Raw genomic sequence first — 26146 nt, forward strand, 5'->3', positions numbered from 1 at the left:
AATTCGTCAGCCCTCGAGATGTCAACGGAAATCGTTTCCGTGTGACCGTTCATACTGGGAGACTGTTTAGATATAATAAAAGAGTGATATCTCAATAATATACAAATGTAATGAAAGTTACTCTATGTTTGTATAAAGAGACAGACTTCAGGCCTAAACTAATGAGTTTTTGATGAAATTTGGCATAGATATTGTTTGAGATATGAGAGAGGACGTAGAAGAGGCTTTATCCCAGAAATACCATGGGATACCTAGATCCCAGATACCCAGACTGTCTAGCTTTGTCTGCCCGGGCGAAGCCACAGGCGGAAAGGTAGTCAAATATGGCTTTTAATATTTATAGCGTAATTGTTATGAATAATATAAAATTACAGGAGAAATTTATTACACTAACAAATTAAGCAATATGTAATGATTTTAAGCATATTTATTCCACAACGCTACGCTACGCTACTACGCTATACCTACCTATAGCTATATACCTAGTATTAAACAAATTCAACAAATCACTCCCAACCCCAGGTACCCCATTGTGCAAGCGTAGCTGTCTTCACTTTGTCCTTACAATCATTTGTCTCAAATAGAAGCCATTGTCTATTGTGTACAATTCCGTCGCCGAAACGTATCAATTAGCCTTACATTTGAAACAATAACTTTGGGCTATTTGAATTTATATAATGGGTTTTGGGTCGGTGGTGCGATTTGGGTATTTTAGAGGTAAAGATGACTATACTAAGATGTCTATATCTTCATTTCAATATTAAAGAGGTATAGTAACTGAATTCGATTCTGTAGTTTTGCGCGATAGAGTAACAAACATACACACATCCTTACAAACTTTCGTATTTATAATATTAGTAGGATAGGATATTGTTTATTATGTATAGGTTTAAGAATAGTTATAAAATAGATATTAACTATTTTTGGTACATTTCCACAAAACTCGCTTATAATATAGTTCAAGTATATACGGATAATTATTTTCACAATGACATCCGCAGAGCCGGGACTCACGGCAAGTGGTCACTCAATTATTTCAACTCGATTTGTGAGAAGCGAATAATTAAAAGTGAGGTGGGGGACGAGCGTGGACAACGAGATCAGCCCAGCTAATTATTTCCAAACTTAGAGAGTTTGTGGTACACGACATAGGATATGTGTAACTAAATTTAATATAAAAAGTTTTTATATCATTTAGATACTGGGAAAGATGGTCCAAATGCAACAGCATAAGATAATATGACACTATCGCACTATCACACTAATATAATAAATGTGAAAGTAAGTTCGTTTGAATGTTTGTCCGTCAATCACGCTGAAATGAATGGACGGATTTTGACGAAATTTGGGTATGTGGACAGGACTTTTTATCTCGATTAAATGCTCCCTTGGAATAAAATAGGAATCTTGAAATCCAGGTGGAGCCAGGATGAGCGTCTAGTAGATTATAAAGTAAATAGTGGTGGTGGGTCATTGGTGAGGATCTCGGACTTAGTAGAAGAGGGGGTCGGGGGTTTGACACAACGAGAAAACATGCAAGCAATATAGAAAGTAGGCCTGTATCCCTGCAGTTGGAACAATATAGGGTCCTACGTAAATAACTAAATCTGATAATCCTAATCAGGATTATAAGATAAACTCATGAAATTATTGTATTGTCACCGATTCTTGATAACCGTGATCTAATAACCGTGACTTTGATAAACGTAAAGGTTGAATTAAATCTGTCCGCTTAAAATGGGCCATAATCGAGTCTGAAGGAATCGCAACAACACAGCAACATACAAACATATACATGAAGCTATTGACAGCGTGTGAAAAATGGTAAAAAAATATCCCTTTTGAGAGCAGACCAGTAGTAGCATCAGATAGGATACTAACCTACTTCTTATAAATGAGAACGTAATTCGCTAGTTCTTATACCTTACATGCCCTGTCCCCTCTACTGCACATTAGCGGACAATAGCTAATCCAACCCAGAACACTTCATCACTCGACCCTAGAGCGAGATCATAATTAATGTGAGACATACGTACAAAATTTATACAGATATATTATTATCTAGTTATAATTCTTCTGCTTACCCACGACATAGTACGCTTTAAAATCTTAAAATTATAAGTTACTAGATGCGCCCCGCGGTTTCACCCGCGTAAGTCTGTATCCCGTAGGAAAATCGGAATAAAAATTGCCTATGTGTTATTCCAGTTGTCCTGCTATCTACAAACTTGCGCGGGTGAAACCGCGGGGCGCAGCTAGCAAGCAAATAAATATAACATCTAAAAGCAGAATAAAGAGTCAAGCTTATTCAATTGCATCGTATACCCAGTGTCCCTTTTTATTTGGCCAATGGGCCTGTCACAGCAAGATTGATGACTCCCAACCCTTTTGCCGACGACGCTGTTATGTATAGCAAATAAAATATATTATACTCGCAAATTACAGCCATTCGTGACCTTTTTTTTTTGATAATTTATTGCTCTTGATTGCATTTGTACTTTAAACCTATTCTAATAGAGTATGATGTTATGAAACTATTAGCTTTTTACTCCCAGCTTAACTGACGCAGCCAAAGGAAAAAAATCCTCAAAATGTTCCCGTTCCCATGGGATTTCCGGGATAGAACTAGCCTACATTCTGCATCGGATTACAAATTATCTTTATATCGAATATCCATCAATAACGGTTCAGTGGGTTATGCAAAAAGAGAAATATTTTTTCGCATTTATATATAGAGAGAGTTTTCATTGCATTTATAATATTATAAAAGATAACTTGTCAAACAAACTTGTCATAAATTTTTTCGATAAATATAAAAGCAAAGATGATTATACAGACAGCAGAAACAGAAAAATATTAAAAATAAAATAATATAAATCCTCTTCTTTCGTACATGTCTTGTCTGAAAGAAATCGCTATTTAATGATAACACCGCCAATTGTTTCAATTTAATACCTACTTAAATCTTCAATATGTATTTTTTATGACACAGTCGGCAATGGAGCTGATAGGTCGCCTGATGGTAAGCGCTACCCATGAACATTTGGAGAGGCATAAGATCCATTGCAGTCCTTACGCCCCTACAAGTGGATTGCCGAATTTATATTGGGAAAAGAATTAATAAAGGATTGGCGAGAGAAATACAGGAAAGGGCTGGGAATGGTAAGGAAAAGGATATGGGCCTCCAGCTCCCACACTCATCGAACGAAATACAGCAGAATGCTATTTCACGCCGGCCTTCTGTGAGGACGTGGTTCTTCACCGGTGCGAGCTGGCCCAATTCATGGCGAAGCGTGCTCGACTACCACGTACAAATACAATTCTTCATAGTTATGAATGAATGAATAAACACCATCAAAGCTGCAGCGCACACACACATGCACACATTACAGTGTGACACGTACAAACACCAGTACATCAGGGGTCATTTATCAGTCGCAGGTGTGTGGCCGGTCTTGACAAATGCGCCCATCAGTTCACTGTTTACCAGCTTAGATTTTTCTGTTTGGATTACCTGTGATAGCAATTTAAAGGCTTCCTTTGTACCTATATTTACCGATATATAACGTTTATCACACTAATATTATAAACGTGAAAGATTGTTTGTTTTGATGTTTGTCCGACAATCTATCTGGAACTGGTGAACGGATTTTGATGAAATTTAGTATACAGACGGTAAGAGCTGACTATGGTGGTAGGATGCTTTTATCCCAGTTAAATGCTGTCTTGGGATTAAACAGGAATCAAAATCTGAAAAATCTTGATATCCAGGCGGACACGGGGCGAGCTTCTAGCTCGGCTCAATATTTAAACTCAGAAGGTAGGTATGGAAGAGTGTATAGAATATAAGAAATTCGTGAGGAAACTGGTAAATCTAAGAACCACTCAAATCAAGAAGTATCTGGTATAATATGTCAGAGATAGAGAGATATCTCGCAACTCACACTTGGCCAGCGTTGTAAATTAAGGACTCATAGGAAGCTGGTCTCCAAAACCAATTTGGGAAATTTACTAACCTTCACATAATAACCACTTCGATCTTCATATCTTGAATTTGATGGTCTCATAAACATTTTCCAATTATGATCATTGATATTCCAACACTAATTCACACTTTACATAACGTTAAATAATATAACATTTCATAAATGCATCTATAGTCAATGATATTTCCACTAAGCGAAGTATGTTTATATGCATTGCATTTACGAAAAATACGTAAAACTTATGTTTTGATAAACTCCCAATCAATTATTATACACATAAAATTTTATAATTAATTAAATTTTTTTTAAATTTTTACTCATAAACACTAACACATATACCACTCGGATAGAAAAACACACACAGACTTGTCCACAGAGTAATAGACACAGTAAATGAGACACAATTCGAATTCCAATTTTAAACGCCAGCATGCTATTGGCGAAGTACTAGAGACTGTAATAAGGAACAATCGTGTATTATGATTGATTTAAATGTTATTGTATGGCGAGCGTAATATCAACTGGACGTTAGAGGCAGTTAGATGGTGCATAGAGTAATGGAACAATAGACTACTTAATTATATTACATCGTCTATATTATGTTCTTTCAATGGAAGGAATTTTGACTATTGAAAGTAAATCTAGGTACAGTTAATAAATAGATGCTAAACTAAAATAAATTGATTATATTTTCTTATTCAATTCAATGTTAGATTTGTAAAATTCAACTGTATCAATCAGCTTATCTCAATTAGAACAAAATTCACTAGACACAGTAACCAAATCAAATAATTGCACCAACACGTTTCGCCACAAGTATCCAAACACATCGCTCTACACTTACTCTGTACATATCACAATGGTCTCATTGAGCGAGTTCACTTATCCAAAGAGAGGTCAAGACGCAGGCTGGATGTGGGATCAAATTGCCACTTGTTTTCATTATAGATGGCGGTTACGATCAAAAGATGGAAGTATGTTCTTAATGTTAAACCAGGCAGCGATGATGCCTTACCTGGTAACGGTACCTCCACTATGGAGGTATATGCCGATCAATTTGAAAGGACAAATACAGGGATACTTCGCATTTTATTAACATGTTCTAGAACAATTCGAATGCTTCTATGAAAAGGTAATCATCAGATTCGTATCGTACTGATAATTGTACTGTAGCGTCTACGGATGCTCTTTCAACTTTAGTGTCTGATTAACGTGGCCCTCTCTAGTCATCTTATCTAAAAAAAACAATGAACCGCTAACTCACAAACGACGATTTCAAAACTTATTTAGTCTTGCGTATTATAGTCAAATAGTATTTATCAAAAGAATATCTAAACAATACGAGTACATATAAATTGGTAACCATTTGATCATGCATTTGGTCTAAACAAACAAGTCTACCCCAACAAAAACAGTGATGTCATCGAAAGTAGTCATAAGCGTTAAAAGATTACGAGGTACCAACAATGTTACAAGCAAATCAGGAGTGCCAACGTCAAAGAGATAATCCATTTGCAAAATTCGCTTTTCCATTTCACAAATTGGGCTGAGGGTGCTGCCAACTTCACGGCGTGTTTCTTCATCAAGGGCTTGGAGTTCAAAGTGAGTGCGTACAAAGGAACAGCTATCGGGCGCTTCTGTTTGAAAAATGTTGCGAGGTTATATAAAACTTTCGGTAAATGATATAGTTCGATTTCAAATAAATTACGGGTAAAATATTGTGGTAAACAAAGTAGAATTTAGTTTATTTTTTCTGCTAGAATTAGTCGTCCCACACTGTCAAAATCATGCTAAAGCACAACCAATTAACCAATATCTATGCAAAGAATATTTGTAATCGCTCCAGTAATTCTTAAGATTACTCCACACAACGTCACTTATGTATAGCAAGTATAAGATTACTTTTAAATATTCCAATTACAAAAGGAAATTTTATCGGCGTCATAAAGAAACAATATGCCTAAAGTCAAGGATCATTACTATATTATTAAGAACACTATATTTACCATACATAAATGAATGTAATATTAATCGTAATCATCGTTATTTTTAATTATTTTTCGTGCCATAGCATAGACTCATCAAAAACGTAGTTGGCTTGGCGCCAAACGTACGTAAGTGAATTAATTAGTTCGCCAACAGATGGCGCTAGGCGTCATGTGGAACGAACTATGTCGTAGTTACGCTGTTTTCATACGATTTTCAGGAAATTATTACTTAAAAGTGAATAATTAATTAAAGTTAAAATGTACGGTAAAAGGTTAAAGCACATTTCGTCGTTATTTGAGCAGAAATTTGAGACAAAAACATTAAAACTATAAAATATTATATTAGTTGCATTATCTTAAGAAAAATGATACCCTTTTTGTTTGTCAAATAAGAGCATTAAAGTATTTAAATATAGTCCAGATATTTTCGTGATTAAAAAGATGAGAATTTAAATTTCCCACAATACATATCTTTGCATATCAGTGGAGTAAACGACTGATTTTTCATAACGTTTCTAACAAATGTTTATCTGTTACATGCGTTTAAAACAATAGAACTACCAATTTATCATGTCTCCCTCTAAACAATCACTCATACAATCGATATAATCCCAGGGCCAAGGGCTACGAATCAATTAAATGACATTTATGTATTTGATTGATTGCGTATGCAAAAACTGGCCAGTCTGATCCCGTGTTTTGTGGAATACGAAATCAAATGGAAATTTAATTTCTATGAATTCATATACGATATTTTTTGAATATTGACATAGCATGGGAGTGTGGTTGTTTGAATTATCACCAAAGTTTGTCAGCTTTTTATTACTTTTGCTTATATATTTACAGATGTACTTAAGTATCAATTTTAGTCATTCTATTATTATAAATACTTTTTCATTCAGATTCTTCAAATGAAACAATTTTGAATTGCGATGAATATTACAATTTTTGCATTGATATCTATGGACTATAAATATCCACCAGTTGTACGATTCCTTTTTATTAATTGTTTTTGGTAACTTTCAAATTGCCATATCATTCAAGACAAATCTACGCAATTGGATTATTTGCGTGATGGAAAGGCAAACAAAAAAAATATGCCATCATCTGCCGATACGAACGTGAATAAAAAGAAATCGAGTTAACATTGTTATGTGGTAGTCGAGCACTCTTCGGCACGAATTGAGCCAGCTCGCACCGGGAAAGTACCACACCCCCACAGAAGACCGGCGTGAAATAGCATTCTGCTGTGTTTCGTTCGGTGAGTGGGGGAGCCGGAGGCCCATATCCTTTTCATAATCCCTTCCCAAAAAGTCGGCAATCCATTTGTAGAGGCGTAAGGTCTGCAATGGACCTTATGCCTCTCCAAATGTTCATGGGCGGTGGTAGCGCTTACCATCAGTCGTCCCACCAGCTCCATTGCCGACTGTAACATAAAAAAAAACAAAAAAAAACATATTTTTGAGCGTCAAACGCAATCAAAGATTTTGAGTAATTTCGCTACGCAAAAAAATCTTTGTACGCAGTACAAGCACGCACTACGTTTATTTTCGAACCTTGCCAAATAAAGCTATTAATTTAGTATGTAACGTTGGCAATCGTATTGTTATCGGAGTTGCTTCAATGCGGTATTCCGACGCTGGCAAGAGGCCATGATGATATGGAGTATTGTGATGCCTTTGCTTATGAGGTCGTTGTTCTGCGAAACTTCGCTGTCAAAATCACTAGAGTACTCTTTAAGTGAACGTTTTACATGGCCTTTTTCATTACTTCCCGCGTTAAATCTTTTATGTACGTCGGTTTATATTATTTTTAAATCAAACACGAGTAGTTTATTTTGTGAAGTTTGTGTGTAGTACTAAAAACGAGCAACTTTGACTTGATTTGGAACAGCAGAATGATTATTTGAATAGTTCATTTATAATTTGAGATGGATTGTATATTATGATTAAAATGTATCTAGTTACAAATTCAGGAGGTAGTACTCCGAGTTATGGATCGATTACTTCAGAATATGAAGATATTTTTTGTGAAGCTTTCACAACTACGTAACAAAAACTTCTTACTATTAATGCCGCTTCAAGTGAAACAGAGACAGCAAGTCCGCTATGTTGTTGGTCTAGTGTGAAAACATAATCACAAAAAATACTCTAACTAAATAAGGAATAAACAATTTATACTATAAACAACAAACCTTGAATTAATTTAAGGCAAGCATCGGTCAGTACTATATAAACAAATATTACGTCATAATATCGTGTAATTCGTTCAACCATTGAATGAATTATTAGGAATATCCAATATAAATAAACTCTAACACAGCAAAACATTAAATTTAACGGAATAATAACGAGGAAAATAATTAGAATTCAAAGTGAGGTCGTTTATGAGATGCGCATCAATAATGTTACCTCCATGTTACCTCATATTCAGATTAGTCACATTATCTGTGTCATTGTCATTTATAATCTGTGGTTGCTCTGTGGTAACGCGCGCATTCAATTTTCGGCTATGGATATTTTAAAAATGAATTTGGCGTCATATTTTGTTTGGAAACTAGAAGATAATTGTTATATCGTCTGGATTGGGATATTAATTATGTTTATTACTATGGTGTTTTTGGAGAAACGTGATAGGAATGTGTTATTGGAAAGGAACAGTGTTGAATTCGCTGATATTCAAGTGAAAACGTATTGTGAAAATAAACCTAGTGGCGTCAATGTTGCTTCTTGATTGGTAAATAAAACATTTGTCGTTAATAGATTGTTTTATTTATTCTCATTATTGTGAAATAATATATTTTAAATTTACAACAAACAAAAAAACTCAACATTTTAAAGTAGAAATACATTAGGTACGTACTACTCACAGATTTTGATTTTGCACGACAAAAAATATATATTTTTTTATAATTTAGTTTTTTGAATCAACTCTTTGAAAGAAGTCTTAAAAAGTCCATAGTCAAAATAATCTTAACAGTGCAATCTCTTCATATTTTTAAGTTTTTGAATGCGTTTTCAAATGCATAATGCCCCCAGCTGGGATCTATTACAGTATCTGCTGTTGTAATAGTATTAGACGCCCAATGTATTTTAATTTTTATGTATATATTTATTCAATACTGTCATTAATAGCGATATAAGCGAAATGTAAAGTGAAAGATTAATTATTTTATTATTAGTCCATTAACACACGAAGATTTTTTTTTGTGGTGAATAACAAAGTTAGCCTGAAGAGCTTCTACATCTAAGCAAACTAAAGGTTAAATGAAGGTTCACCCTGTTAGCGGCACGCCCAAGAGCGTCCCCCCTTAACATTGATCACGGACCCCGGCTTGGGATGTCGCATGTATGGAGGGGGTCGGAAGGGCCATACTCGGTCAGGTCGGTTGGGTTTTACAGTTCTATGGAAACTCGGAAGCTATTTCTATTACGCGATGTTATGATATATATTGATTGTCGATAAGATTACTTTTTTGTTTTGATATCACTCCAATGAACGTAAATATGAAATAACTATAGAGGTTTTTTTAAAACGAAGTTAGGAAGTTGTTTATAGCTTTTTTTTCTTTACCTACGTACAGTTATATTATTATACAATATTGTTGTAGATCTAAACTCATAAAGAGGAAACACTACAAACGTTTTTGTTTGTATGTTTGTAATATTTTCACACAAAAACTATGGGACCAATTTAAAAAATTCGCGAAGTGTAAAGAATAAGACCACTTTAAGTAAAAAAATTTAACACTGTCCACCCGGGCGAAACCGGGGCTAACTAATATATTATAGACTAGCTGCGCTCCGCGGTTTGTTAGTTCCATATATGTTATTCCATTTGTCCAGCTGTCTACGTACCAAATTTCATTGCAATCGGTTCAGTAGTTTTTGCGTGAAAGAGTAACAAAAACACACACATCCTTACAAACATTCGCATTTATAATATAAGTAGGATAGCATAGGATAGGATATTGTCATAGCTTATACAAAGCACGATTTCCTATTAAATCCAGACACGATATCTGCCGTATACGAATCGGTTAGTTCTGATTTACTTTTACGGGCACAATTAATTCCATCTATGCTTTCTGGTTTGCGTTTAGTCGAAGCTCGGTTTTTGGCGCGAAAATCTGCAGTTATGCATAATTTGAGGTTAGAATCACGAAGCACCATGTGCCTATGTTATTATATTTATATGACAAAAATCCAGCATTATTTGATCCATTTTAAATAGGCATACTATATAGCCTTGTAAACTCTAAAATGAGACAGACAGACAAAAATCGTATTCATATTATAACGCAATTTACATCAACCAAAGTAACTTAGATTTTTTTTAGCATACTACAAAAAGTAGGAATAACACAGAGCAAACAAATTCCAACTACTACAACTAGTTGTTATTATTATTATTAAATATATTTCATAGGCAAAGACATTTCACTTTATAAATTTGAACGCATTATTTAATTTCTGCTATCCAATTTGGATCGGATTACGTATAAATCCTCACACGGCATAAAACGTCTATCAATAAATAAATCCCTAAATACCTTGAAGACAATCTAATAAAGTTATCCCATGGAAAAGCTTTCAAAAACAATTTAGGAGCGACTAAAAGCGTATTAGATCAAGTAGAGACCCTTTGTTTCTGCAATTGCTGGATTACCTTTAAGGAATGTAATATATTTATTTTATTTATGTATTATATTTTACTTAGAAAATAATAGCATATATATCTCTTAAATAATGATATTTATACTTAGTTGTATTCATTGTTTAATGCGAAATAGTTATCAAAATATTTTGCGTAAGTATCTAACACCCAACTTAAAGCAATTAGCGTTAGCACGTCACTTTAAGATATTATTAAGTGTACAAAATATTGACATTACATAAAACTATAGTGATAAGATGATACAACTGCATTATAATATTATAATGGACTAGCTGCGCCCCGCGGTTTCACCTGCGTAAATCCGTATCCCGTAGGAATATCGGGATAAAAAGTTGCCTATATGTTATTCCAGTTGTCCAGCTGTCTACGTACCAAATTTCATTGCAATCGGTGCAGTAGCTTTTGCGTGAAAGAGCAACAAACACACACATTCTTACAAACTTTCGCATTTATAATATTAGTAGGATAGGATTAGTAATGGATGGATATCCAAGATAATTTTCAACTTGCGTATTATTTAAAACAGCGCCACCTACCTTATCACCATCGAACTTTTCAGGCTCATCACTCCCTGCCCTTATGTCACGTTTATCGCGAGATCCGCGCCGCGTCGCTAGCGGCGTCTGGGGAGGCGATGCTAGCGCCATACTGTTTCTTGCACTCACAGGTGGCGATTTTATGAACTCAATCTTTCCACCTTCGATACAAATATTCGGGGTCAAGGGATACAGGGGCGACATAGCGACATTCGTATTCGCTAAATGGTTATACATCTGATTGTCTTCTAAGGGCAGCGAATTTGGTTTGTTCTTTTTGCGGTACGTGGAGTCATATGCCAGCACTTGCGTTTTTTGCTCTGGGTGCACTTGGCGCACCTTCCCAGGGGGTCTATCGGGCGGTTCCGGAGACACATTGTCATCTGGTTCCGGACTTTCGCTTCTTTCATTGTTCGATGATCTGAAACAAATCAAAAAAATGTTCTAAGTAAAAATTTATATATACATATTTGTATGGACATTGGACAAGTTGAGTAAAACTTCTTATGTTTGTTATAGATGGCGCTCTTATAAAAATATTCCGAAATATTTTGTTTTATGTGAAAAATGGGATAAAACTCCGAAATTTATTAAGCACATTGTACTTAAGAATAATAACTGAAAATATGCAGCTGCGTAATACAAAAAAAATTATATGTTTCCATACGAAATATTCAATACCAAGCATCAACTCTGAATGGCGCAAACGAAATTTTTTCAATCACTACGTATATATGTGCTCGGATAGCATTTCTCTGTTGGAAGTGTATTCTTTAGTGTGATGCCACTACTGTCCATAGATCGCTAGCTTCAGTTAGTAGGTCTGCAGAACGTGACGTCACGCGGTCGTTGTCAGGCTACGCTTCTTGTAACGTGCGCTGCGGACGATCGCCCACCGCGGCTGCGACGGCCCAGCGGCGCACATTCCTTGGGGCGGCCTCTCTAAACCTCGCGGTTTTAGTTAACTCGTTAGCTTAGCTCCGGTTAAATCTTGAACACTTCCATATAATGGCGGCGAGAACACACTCGATTGCCTGTTTTTTGGATGATTTGATTTTAAATTAACAAATCATTTTACGAGTGAATATGTAATATAATAATATATAAACACTTAAATATAACCATACCATCATATAGTACAAATGTCATGTTTAACACACAAGTATTTTATGTGAAGTATTAAACACTACATTTATAATACAATACATCTTATAATATCTGGTTTTAATGTGACATTCACAATATTATAATACTATAAAATTTCTACAGAGACAAGCAATTGCTAAACTGCCCTTTGTTCCCTTTTTACATCTACTGGTTCAACTAGATCTCACTAGTTTTAAATTATTATTTTCTCTAAACACACATATATTTCTCTATACATACATTTTACATATAAACGATATTTTGACAGACTATAAAAAGTATTTTTAATATCATAACGTAGCCTTAGCTCAGCAACCTAATTTTCCTACACATCAATTAAGGTTATCTTATTTGTTTTCTACTGTGGCTTCTAATTCCAGCTATTTAAATACACTTTCTACAGCTCCCGTCATCTTATATCTAATCTATCATAACTGTCACAGAGACAACATTGCTATCAGCCAAACGTGTTTGTTGATAAAATTTGGGAATAGGTTCAAAGGCCTTTTAACATGACAGTTGGCACAAACAAAATAGAAAATAATCCTACTATGGCGTAAGGTATGACGTAGCTACTAGCTGCTAATAAATGGACTATGTAGCTAAATTATTACCATATGTGCAAAGTTCATGTAGATGGAAAATGAGTTATAAATAGTTAACGGCATTGCCAAATTTAATCTAGTCTAGTGCATTCTCATGGATAATATGAGACATAATATGGTGCCCTGGAGACATAGAATAAAGATGGATATCAAGGCCTCTTAGTGGCACCTTAGGTTGGTTAGCAAGGACACCGCCTTGGGCCACAGCGTAGCAAAGCTCTTTGCCATCTATTAAAAAGGTTAAAATTTCTAATCATACGTTATTTCTATACTTATTGAATCTATACGACATTTTCATGTAGGAAAATAGAAATAATTAATAGTGCAAATGCCTCGCCTTGAATAAGACAACTACTCTTGATCAAGATCCATAGTAAAAGGACGTTTTCGTGCGTGGATTAACCAGAAAATTTGCCGTAGTCCCACAAATACTTTTATAATATTCCAGTTAATACCGGAGCATCCATATTTACCCTCCGCTTAAAATATCCCTTTGATATTCCATTATCCACTCGGTTGGATACATGACAGCAACCCTGAACTTTAAAATGTATGCACGCGACCTTTCAGCCAATGAAAGACGATCCTCACCGCAGATAAATTCGAGCGTGGCCTTTTTAAAGACGTATTGAATCATCTACTTAAAGCTCCACTTTATAAATTGCTTTACTTTTTACATTTTGTGATCATATATTGGGTATTTTGCATCCTGATAAGACCATGATTAACGCCCTCGAGGCTTAAAGTATAAATGTATCACTACAATGAATATGTATAGATAAAAGGCGTCGTTTTTAGTTGAATGATGTAGTATATCATCTATGAATTAAGTTTGTGAAGATTCGTAAACTACGGGCGTATGTAGGTCAGAAGAAGGTTCGACAATTACTGCATTAGAAAATACATAATTACTCATTGTATCTCTAAATTTTCATCGCAAAATCTAATCTAATACGTAGTTTACATACGTAGGATTAAATTTTGTTTAACCACTTTGTATATTTTATCTTAAACTACAATATCAGTGCAATCCCAAATATGTTTTTTATCATCTGTTAAGTAATGTTAAGTCTATACTTTCAAATTCAAAAAAATTGACTATTTGGTGGTCCTCTGTTTTAAGCGATTCAAACATTATTGTTTCACAAAATTCTTTATACTAAGAAGCATCTAAAGAAGAGTGACAAATACTAGTAAATTTAAACATGGGAAACTGTTAAAAAATATGTTACTATAAAAAGGAAAAAAACCAAATTGTTCCACATTCAGTCCATCTCTAAATGCGTCTAGGAAGAGGAAGGAAGTGTCGTTCGCACTCAGATACAAAAAATAGTTTCCGCTACGATCTAGTGTCAACCTTATCTATAAGTTATAAGATCGGTTTTAGATAAACGATTTAAATAGTGTTGGCGGGCTTTTCGTCAACGTAGGACAGCTTTAGACGCCGCATTCGAAACGTTTGAAGATGGCCAATTTCAAATACATGTTGCGTAACTACTTGAATCAAATTAAGTCTTTCTGCTTTTTTTTATATTTAATAGGCAGACGTTTGACAGCTATCCTACCTGATGTTAAGCAGGGATGCGATCTATAAATGGGCACGCCTGCCTAGGAGAAGCCTTTGTAGGTGGCGATTGACTAATAAAAACTATGCTTACTTTTTTATTGCAGTTGAAATCAATAAACTAAAGAAGATTCACTAACACTTAATATAATATGGTAAAAGAATATACAAGAGGAGGCATTGTAATGCAATTTTTGTAAGGAACCTTGACTTCTTACTGTAGAGCCTAAGGCTCGCTTTAATGATAAATTCTTTTATAGAACTCAAATCTCTATGTTGTTTTTTTTTATTCTAAAAATAAAAGGGACGCAAGAAGCATAGTAATATGTGTCCACCTGAGTCACCAAAGGTCATCTAACATTTTTAAAGAAGGCCTCATGGATTTCACAAAACGCTTACTTATTAAAAACGTTTTCAGACAGATTTTTCAAGTCATATTTCACCGAAGTTCAAAGTTTTCGTGTGCGACAGGTGACACGAATGACATATAAAGCAATCAGCGGCGACATCAAAGGGCCGAAATGGTAGCGGCGTGGATTTGTAGCAATCATGGGTTATTTGTGACAATATCGTTGAGTGGTGCTGACAGTAATGGAAGTTTAGAAAACATCATATCATGCTAATATTATAAATGCGAAAGATTGTAACGATGTGTGTGTGTTTGTTGCTCTTTCACGCAAAAACTACTGAACCTATTGCAATGTTATTTGGTACGTAGATAGAAGGACAATTGGAATAGCATATAGGCAACTTTTTATCCCGATATTCCTACTTGATATGGACTTACGCGGGTGAAACCGCAGAGCGCAGCTAGTTTATTATAGTATAAAAATATAGACATAATGTATTGTTTCCAGTAATTTAATTAGATGGTTAATAATATCTTACTTTATATATAGTGATGCTTCACAATTTAGTCAATTATCAAATGTACAAGTATATAAAAACTAACACTAAACGTAAAGTTTATTATCTCGTTGCGATTGAATTCTGATAACGAAGGAAAAAAGTCATCAAACATATTGTTAATAAAAGAAATCTAGCTAATTAATAATAAACGTTTAGTTAAGGTTGTGTTTCTTTATGAAATTATACAATTCGATTCACATATATGTCAAAAGGTTTTTCACATATGTATTACGTCCCCACTAATATTCCCTTCCTAATCTACCTATCGTACTTAGGGAAGATGTAATTTACCAAAATAATATTCCTTGATAATGTAGGTACATTCTCTCTATAAAAATTTGGCTAGTTTAAACATCTAAAACTCGCAATTACCCTTCATGACTATCCTAAAACCATTCATAAACCCGCATAGAACATAAGACCCTTGGATCGCAGCTATCTCCGAGACAATAAGATTCCTATTTTCCATGATAGCGGTAGACAGTACGCTACTAGTGTGAGTTGAAGAGGTTTTGTCCGGACAAGTGTCACGTGACGTCAGACATTCTTTTATGTAAGTACTCTGTACTGACGAACTTTAAAACCCGGTTGCGTGTATCTATTCCCTGGTTCATTATGAGGAAAGTGTGCTTAGTGTGGCAAGCTAGTTCAAATTTGTTTAGCGATTCGAGTGTGAAGAAGGACAAACATTACAAAAAATACTGGATTTTAAATATTTTTCAACGGACGCAGTAGAGTTGTCTGTACGTTATATGATACCAAATTTGCTTTCGTGATATGTTATGCCGCTATCTTTAAGATTCCTTCACAAGCATTAAGAATAATATACAGAAAATTCAAGGTTTCAATTGTTATAACTAACATTTCAACCGTCTCTGAGCTCAAACGCAACCGATATCTGAGAAAGTTGGCATCTAAAAGAAGTACGCTATATTTCTCATAGTTTCTCCACCCATTTTCATATGGCCTTAATGCATATCACAAGATTATCCCCGTGACGATTTCTTTCGTCTTACATACGCACCGACGCATATATAAAGGTTCCACTCTATTTAATGTTTAGATCATTTGTCAGATATCCGTTTACTTAAGCCCATCAGGTCATTATACTATAGCCTATTGGGTATTGTACTGCAGAATTTAAATAGTCTTGATAAATCCGTTCTTTAAGCCATAGCAGGCAACTGAGCTGGTGGTACGCCTGATGCTAGCGGCTTTTAAGAGGTAAGGTAATGGACTGGGGAGGGTGAGAAAAAAGAAGCAGAGAACGATAAAATATTAGTATATGCGTATAAACTCATACGGAATAGCGAAAATGATGAAACTTTTAATATCTCTAGCCTTATGGACTCACTGTTAATTCTAATTTTTTGTATATAGAATATCCAAGTATTATGTATAACCCTTATTAGCAAATAACATCGTTTTTAATTGCATTATTTTATAATTAGTAAGGTCTGTTGAACATTGTACTGAATAACATCAAAAGTTATATTTATAAACACAAAACCCTTTTCATAGATAACACCAGGTGATCGCTAAAATAAATTTATCACCGTTAACCTTCTAGTAATACCAGTCCAGTACTAATTAATTCAAATTCAAATCAACACATGTCGCCCGGTTTATCTACATTTACAAGTGTTATTATGTTAATTCGTTATAGGGCTCCGCTATTTTATGTAAAGATAACAAAAAACTAACGTAAAGGGACAAACTTTTTATACGCTTGAATTAATTTTCATTTAGGAATACCTAACGGCAGGATAAACTTACATGTTTATAAAGCTATGACTATATTACGCCTTGCAGTGGTAATGCTGTAATAATATTCTTACATCAGAAGCTATTTTTATAACCAGGCAGGTAAATGAACATAAATGATAAATAAATTGTTCCTATATCTAGTCTTTCGAAATGGACTAATAAATAATGTGACAATGTATTTATTTATTCTGAAATACGTGAAAAAGATTTGGGTAACATGAATGGGCAATAGGTAGTATGCACTATGAAACCTACATCTATTTCGATAGATCGAACCCAAGATGGCTCGGTACTACGCCCACGAGTTTAACCCCTGTTATTATAAGTAAATTGTTAAAATAAACTATAATTTATAAGGAGCCCACCATAACATGGAGCATGTAATAATATTTCATACTCTAAATATATTGAAGCACACCGCTCTAAATCTGTGAGTTACGATTTGTAAATTTACATGTTTGGATGTTATAAACTAATTTTATATACATTCGATTGAGGATTTACGTTTTCCTTTTTTAGACAGTTACGTATACCAGCGGCCATTGTGACATTCGACGAAACACGTTGATTCCAGTTCTTGAATTATTTAAATGAGTTAATTAAACAGAACTCCGTTATAATCTGAGAACTTGGCGATAAAAATATTTTGCGAATTGCACACGGCTTTGAGAACAGTTATTTAGGTGTAACATTGACCTCTTTGGTGTTATAATTAATCAGATTTATCCTTCGTTATATGGATATCGTAAACATGTGCGTAGACAATGAAAACTAATATTATTTAAATGCAAGAATGTTCGAGATTAATATATCTGAATGATAGAAGAAAGCAGAACGATATCTGTTAGTAATCAAAGATTCTACCAACAAAGTTCACTATCACTTCAAATACTTTCTAGGTGTCAACTTATTGTTCGGTTTTTTACAAGATTTACTCATAGCCTTATGAATCACTTTCTGGTTGAATAAAAAATGTAATAGTAATAGGTTTCATCGACTGAACTCATCCATAGTAAATTACACGGTCTGACTTATTTTAACAATTATCTTTGATAATTCATTTATTTCAAAATTACTTTAACAACATAAATTACATTAACTTGTTACTGATATTTTTTGAAATAGGATGCATAAGTTTATAAATGAATTACTTTAAATTACACCTTAACTAAATCCCCCAAATGATAGATATATGTATATCTTCACCTCGTTTTTTTCTTTGCTTTAAAAACTTTATTTGTACCTAATTAGCTGTTAGCTGCAGACTATGCTTCTGGGATCTAATAGTTACCTATGATTATGATAGCATTTAGTCTATGATTGTAATTTCAAAAAGCTTCACATCCATCCGTGTAAGTCATGACCTTTAATGCCATAAATGAGCTGCGATGCATCATTACATAACCATAACTTTACTTAATTTAACTTATACCAATATATCACTTACAGTTTTCGTTGTTGCTCATCTAGCAAGATATTTAGAGCTCACAACTAGTCATTACGAATAACATTCAAGACCTGAATCACTTGCCCAATACTTGGCGCTCTGTTTATATGTTCGGCGAACACGCGTTTAGTCAGCCGATCAAAATAACGCGCACTTGCATAACTGAAGCAAGAATATGCATAATAATTATTCTGCTAAAAGGTCACCGACGTCGCTAGGAAGAGGTACCAACACAGATTCCAAAATACCATACCATATACATATGACAACAATTTTACGTCAAACACAAGATGGAGTAAGCCCACGGAACCTAACGACGCACGGAGTTACCGAGAGATAAAACTATAATAAATAAATGCATGCGAAACGACAACCTCATTCGTTTTTGGAAACGACGGTTAAAATCCCAATAGAATTAACACATTTTCCAATATATAAGACCAATCGGAAATTAAATCGACCGCAAAAAAGGCATCTGTACCGGCGATCAAATCGTTCATTTACCATATTATTACAAAAAAACAAACTGACCTAATTTTGACTACGGAGCTATATGGAGGAGGCTCACTAATTTCTCTTTATTCTCTAGAGATATTATATATTATAACACTATATAGCGCAAGCATGCAGGCAAATGTAAGTACACTATTCTATTATTCCATCACTTTTATAACAACTTCCATATTTTATTATTCTATAAATTTTTTATACGTTTAAGACGAAGGCTGGCATAACCAGACCATCCATTAATATTTTTTTGGATAGAAAGCAAGCAGTCCGTAGCATAAAAGTGCTCCAGCGATATATACCCTGATTTATTCATTACTAGACTAGACGTCCCGGCTCCGCTCGGATATCAAGATTCTTGTCATATCCCAAGGGAGCATTTAATCGGGACAAAGTATTCCCAAGTATCACCCAATTCAGCTCACACCCTATCTGTGTACCAAATTTAATCAAAATCCGTTCAGTAGTTCAGTAACTTTCATATTTTTAACATTAGTGTGAAGTGCGATGTATATATATATATTTTATCATGTTTCAATTTTGTTTGTATATATATATATTTTATGCAAGACTTAGCTAATGCATGTTATAACTATTTGTATCAAATAAAACAAATATGACATGCGTATAATTCCATTTACCGCACAACATGAATAATGCATAGGTAATTTAATAAACACAAAGCCCTAAAAGGAACCGACGTTATTGACTATGAAGTGAAATAGCTAAGTTGCGGCAATCCAAATCTTGAGTGGTATAAAAGCAATTCTTTGTCTGTCATAAATATCGATTCACTATTGATCTTATAGTGAATTTTGTTAAATTAAAACCCTTATTTTCACGTTGAGAGTGGCCTATTTCGCTAGCAACATATTAATCGGTATATATAATGTACGTAGCGAGTTGTTAAAAATATCGTTTTGATAAGTATCACACTGTCCATGGACAGCATAAAGCACATGTACAATTTTATCCTACTAATATTATAAATGTGAATTTTGTGTACGTGTATGTTTGTTACTCTTTCACGCAAAAATTACTGAACCGATTGCAACGAAATTTGGTACGTAGATAGCTGGATAACTGGAACAGCACATAGGCATTTTTTATCCTGATATTCCTATGGGATACAGACTTACGCGGATGAAGCCGCTGGGCGCAGCTATTAACAGATATCTTTACTTAAATACACCAGTCCGTGTGACATTTTACTGTGTGATGGACTCGCTTCGGCACAAAGCAGGCGTAGCACCGGGGAAGTACCACACCCCTATAGAAGACTGGCGTGAAATAGTAGTAGCCACTGTGTTTTGTTCGGCGAATGGGGGAGACAGAGGTCCGTTTCCTTTTTCCCACCTTTCACAGTCCATTCCTACTTTCAATTCTTCCCTTACCCCTTAAAAGCGTGCAGCGCATTTGTACAAGCACTACCACTGCGAAAATTCAAGTGCTGTAACTACCATCAGGCGAACCACCAAGTCAGTTGCCCAAAGGCACCCACGATAACGTATACAAAAATTAACCCACAGATAACAAATCAATTTACATCCAATTACACGGTACACTTCAAACCGAACGCGAGCAAATCCAAACATTATTTTATCTGTATACACTTGTATCGGGAACGAATTTAAACACTTTCCAATCAACGAGCAAACACGAGATGTAACATTTATGTAGCGAGCGAATCAGACTGCGTGACTGTTAGTTTTGGCATAGATTAGGCGTATGTCAAATGTGGCTTGTTACAGTATATTAGTGAATGCCTCTGAGGATAGATACTCTATCAGGAAATACACAATGAATACTTAGAATGCTCAGGCAGAGTAGATTTTTTTTTTATTTAAATGTATTTCAAACATATAACCCTAAAGTTTGCCATTTATTTTACATTAGAAATAAGATTCTATTGATGTTTATTAAAACATTTGAAATTCATGTTTTATCAATGTTATAATTAGGGACGATCTCATGACCTAATTATAATCATATTATCTTACGAATTATTTATACGCATTTCATATATATATTTTTCAATTAAAACAAAATTTTTCTTGACACATTTAAAGTATGCATCATATATTTATATAAATATAGGCATCGAATGTATTTTCATAGATTTTTCACTCACAAATATCCTTCTCAAAATAATCGACTTTTCTATAGAGTAACATTTAGCGCATCGGTTTCATAATCTGTGGCCCCAACGAGGACCGCATGGTCGGACCATTTACGGCAAGCCGAGGCCCGCGTAGGTCATGGGCCGGAGTTGTCTTAATCGATTTTATTGTGCGGCAGCATTGTTCCGCATTTTTTGCCGCCCGTGGGAAACGTATCAGGTGTTGAGGCTGTTCAATGTTCGATTTTTGTTGATTTCACGCAATTGCTACTATAGATCACGTCTGTTTTTGTCTCATAATCTGTGACGTTTTTGTCAAGGAGTTTTTGTACGTCTTTTGCAATTGTCATGATGAAGTCTAAATATTGTTGAACACTGTTCGTCACTTCGTCGCATGGAAACCGATTTACTTCGAATACAAATTCGCTTATGAAGCTAAAAAAAAGCTTTATTGTATGGGACGGAAATAAACGATAAATCACACATTTTTTGGTCTTTAGTGTTTTAGTGTTTTATTCTAATGACTTTTGCTTTCAGGCAAATAGACTCTTAACAATGTGATATATAAATATCCTAAATCTACAATGAACTAAATTTACATACTAGCGGTTCGCCTCGGCTTCGCACGTGGTATATATCTATGGCACTCAGAGATTCATATAAATATCTAATGGTAAAGGAATTTTTGAAATCGGTCCAATGGTCCCCGAGATAAACGCGTTCAAACACACAAAATCTCTACCAATGAATATTTACCAGTGAAGGAAATTCAAATCAAAATAATAGTATTTATTTATATAATACTAGCTGCGCCGCATTTTTACCCGCGTAAGTCCATACCCCGTAGGAATATCAGGATAAAAAGTAGCTTACATGTTATTCCAGTTGTCCAGCTATCTACGTACCCAATTTCAATACAATCGGTTCAGTAGTTTTTGCGTGAAAGAGCAACAAACACACACATCCTTACAAACTTTCGCATTAATAATATAAGTAAGATATTAGTAGGCTATTATTAAAAAATATCAGCAAACAACTCTTTAAATATATTCATATTTTTTCTCACTAATTTAACATTCGTAGCTAATTGCTTATCTGCATTCAATAAAGTATTAATGTAGTATTATCTAATTTAGATGCGCACGCGCAGGTCGTTGCTCCAAGTGCACTGTGGGTTATTTTTATTGAAAGCTGCAAGTAGCTGCGCTTATCTTAGTTCCTTGATAAGTTATTGCACGAGGAATATCTTAGCAAACGTTTAATATATTTTAATGTGTAATCGAAAGTATTTAAGATATGAGAATATTTTATGAATGCGGTTCGCAACGAAATAGATATGAGAATTATTATAAACACACAAACATAAAGAATACATACAATGACCCTTGGTACTGTGAAATAATATATAGATATTTTCTTCTAAATTTGAAATGTATTTGGGTGGAGGAGTCCTCTACTCGAATGGATATATGGATATTTTTTAATTTTTCACATAGGATTGGTCCTCTGATCGAATCGGGGTGAACTGAGATTATTTTCGACGTAGGCAGATAAATAAAAACTTGGACAAGGTGTTGGTATTGTATGACCAAATATAATATTATACTCGTAAATGTGAATGTTTGTCTGTTTGGATGTTTGTAGGTCAATCACGCTGAAACTACCGAACGGATTTTGATGAAATTTTGTATACAAACAGGATACTTTTTACCCCGACTAAATTCTCCCTTGGGATTAAACAGAAATCTTGATATCCGGGCGGAGCCGGGACGTGCGTCTAGTTATAAATAAATCCTAATTGATCAAATAAAAGCTTATTGCTTGCTATAGCAATTATTTCAAAGCAAAAAAATGTAACTTTAATTATTTATGCAACTAATAAAGACTGTTTTTTTAACATATGTTCTGTCAGATCCAATAACTCCCACGGAATACGTATCTCATGCAGGTTATAAAGTGTTAAACATTCAACTTCATTCAAATACTTACTCTCAACACAATTTTTCGACCATAAACACATCAAAATATGATGAAGGAGATCGTTAATCAAAATGGCGTATAAAATTACATTATACGTATTGATGTTAATAAATAAACACGCTTTGATACAATAATCAGCCATAAATCAGTGCAGTTTAGCGTCAGGTTTAATGCGGCCCGTTTAAGTGCTTAACTCAAATAGTCTAACCTAGATCGAATGAATCACCTACGCGGAGTTATATTTAGTTATAAATGTTGTTTGTACGGATTTATAGTTGTGTAAAATAAAATAATGTGAGAGAAAAATGAGTGAAAAATGATTGTGGATGATTCTGCCTGCCTTGACTTTGATGAAATCCTATCCTCCTACTAGTATATATATTCTACTAATATTATAAATGCGAAAGTTTGTAAGGAAGTGTGTGTGTTTGTTACTCTTTCACGCAAAAACTACTGATCCGATTGCAATAAAATTTGTTACGTAGATAGCTGAGCAACTGAAATAACATATAGGGACTTTTTATCCCGATATTCCTTAGGATACGGAATTACGCGGGTGAAACCGCGGGTCGCAGCTAGTTTATAATATAACTCAAACTAGTGTTACAGAAACTTTCTCTGTAACTTATACTGATGTGGGGATCATTTTGGCATCATTTGTTTTTTACTTGTATTTGACATAACTGTTTGATTTTTGCCTTACTACCTATATACATGTATACATGTTTCGGTGTCAAATAAAGGTATGTCTATGTCTGTGCCTTACTTTAATGAAATTTGTTAGCAACCTACGCAGCCTTTTAGGACGTCCACTGTTGGACATTGGCCTCCCCCAAAGATTTCTAAACCACTGTTACATTTATGCCAAATAATGATCTTATTGCGTTTACGGCATTCAGTAAATTAAATAATAAGTTAAACAGAACATATAAATAGTAGATCTCAAAACCGCCAATAACTGAAAACTGCTGTACGTGCAGCGAAGCTTCAGAATATTGCCTTTTAAACTTTTCTATGCTGAAATATCATTAATGTTCAATAACTTCTAATTATTTGTTTTATTATTATGCTATGTGCCATGCCATTAAAATAAACGTATTATTTTCTTTTAATTACACAAACTGTACAATTATTACTACACTATTAAATTTACACAATGAAATCCACACATTGGGGTAGCTATAACAACGTTACATTTACTTTATTATTTGCATATACAATGTGCATCGCAAATCATCGGGTCAGGCAGGCTACTCAGAAATGCAGCATATATTCCCATAAACAATTGTTATTCTATTATTATTCCATACATACAGATAACTGTACAATTACGCAACTACGCAGGTACAGTTAGGGCCAACAAATGACCTTAACAAAATGAACCTATTGTGACGGACTTGTACCTTCAGATTGCACTGTCATTATCTTTTGTATTTCGTATTTGAAATGACGGGTAAAGGCTTGTGAATGTTGAAAATCTATCTATAAAGATAGAGGAACTACGCCTGCGACTTCATTCGCGGTTGAAATCCGATTATAACGCGTTATTTTCAAAATTTTATGACTTTTGTAGCTAGCTACATGTATACATTATGTGGTGAAGCTCTAGAGAATTTGAATTGAGGAAGGCTATAGACGATATATGTACCACGGGTGAAGCCGGGGCGGACCGCTAGTCTTCTATAAGACGTGGCTTCAAAGTGACCTATTTCTAGAAGTTTCTTTATATATATTATTTTGTACGTAAAAATTTAACAGTTGCACATACTAAATAAAAGTCAGACACATCTTATAATCATAGCGTAGTTGTGTACCTACGTATTTCATGCTTTTTATCATATCCTTAAATGTCTTCGAGCATTTAAAAGCCTTTACTTCCCAGTGCCGTATTTTAAGAGCTTAAGCGTATCCTCTCTTTACTCTGCTGATAAAATCCATTACGAGCCGTCTGTTATATCGCGTATGAGTCGTGTGATTAATTACGAAGAAAAATGTGTAGTTATACACATTTACTATGGGCTTAAATCATTGCTAAACGATCTTAAAGCAATATTACCCTTTATAACAAATTAGCTCTCTGCCCGTGTGAAATCTATACTAATATTATAAAGATTTTGTTTTGTTTTGTATTATAAAGACTTTGTTTATTTGTTTGTTTGAACGCACTAATCTCAGGAACAACTGGTCTTATTTGAAAAATTCTTTCAGTGTTAGATTTTGAGAACCCATTTATTGAGGAAGGCTACAGGCTATATATGTACCACAGGAGAAGCCGGGGTGGACCACTAATAAAAAGATAGACAGTCCCGGGGTTATCGCCTTATAGTATTCGTTTTCGTGGTATTTTCGGGTGAATTAAATATCCTATCTTGGGTCTCAAAATATCTCTTTACCAAATTTTATCTTAAACGAACCAGTAGTTTATAAGATTAGCGCGTTTAAGTAAATAAACAACTCTCCCGGTTAATATAGTAGTACAGATAATTAATAAATAATAGTTTAATAGGACTATCGTAGATTTTATATAATAATAAGATAGAAAATATTAAATCAATATCTTTTAGGGGGATCTTGCTTCCATATCTATCCAGTGGAAAGATCCGAAGTATCTTTACTTAAAAACATTTGGTCTTTAGTCCACAAGACGTAGAAACAGACTCAGATTGCAAAAGTCAGAAACGTAAGAGACTTAAGCCGAGTTTTTAAGTCGTATTTAAATTCACCCCAGGCCTGTAAGCATTAAGGTCAAGGACGGAATAATTTAGGGGCTGGCGAGTTAGATTTGAGAAATTACAAGTAGATTACAATTGCGGTATTGCTCTGGTGATGTAATTAAATACACATTCATTACTTTGGAAGCGCTTATATGCTTTTAATAATAGTAATATAGTTTCAGTGCTTAGTGCTACACTATT

The 26146-nt window shown here is 34.4% G+C and overlaps 1 protein-coding gene across 3 annotated transcripts in view; it reads right to left on the minus strand.

Moving 5' to 3' along the window:
• Nucleotides 1-26146, minus strand: part of LOC119834762 — a 307955-nt gene that overhangs the window by 204511 nt on the left and 77298 nt on the right. For all 3 annotated transcript variants that reach the window (XM_038359236.1, XM_038359235.1, XM_038359237.1), the window contains exon 2: nucleotides 11188-11608. In XM_038359236.1, the coding sequence (XP_038215164.1) occupies nucleotides 11188-11608 (421 nt within the window). The remainder of the gene's footprint in view (nucleotides 1-11187; nucleotides 11609-26146) is intronic.

Source organism: Zerene cesonia, chromosome 20 (genome assembly GCF_012273895.1).
Source record: "Zerene cesonia ecotype Mississippi chromosome 20, Zerene_cesonia_1.1, whole genome shotgun sequence".
Lineage (NCBI taxonomy): Eukaryota > Metazoa > Arthropoda > Insecta > Lepidoptera > Pieridae > Zerene > Zerene cesonia.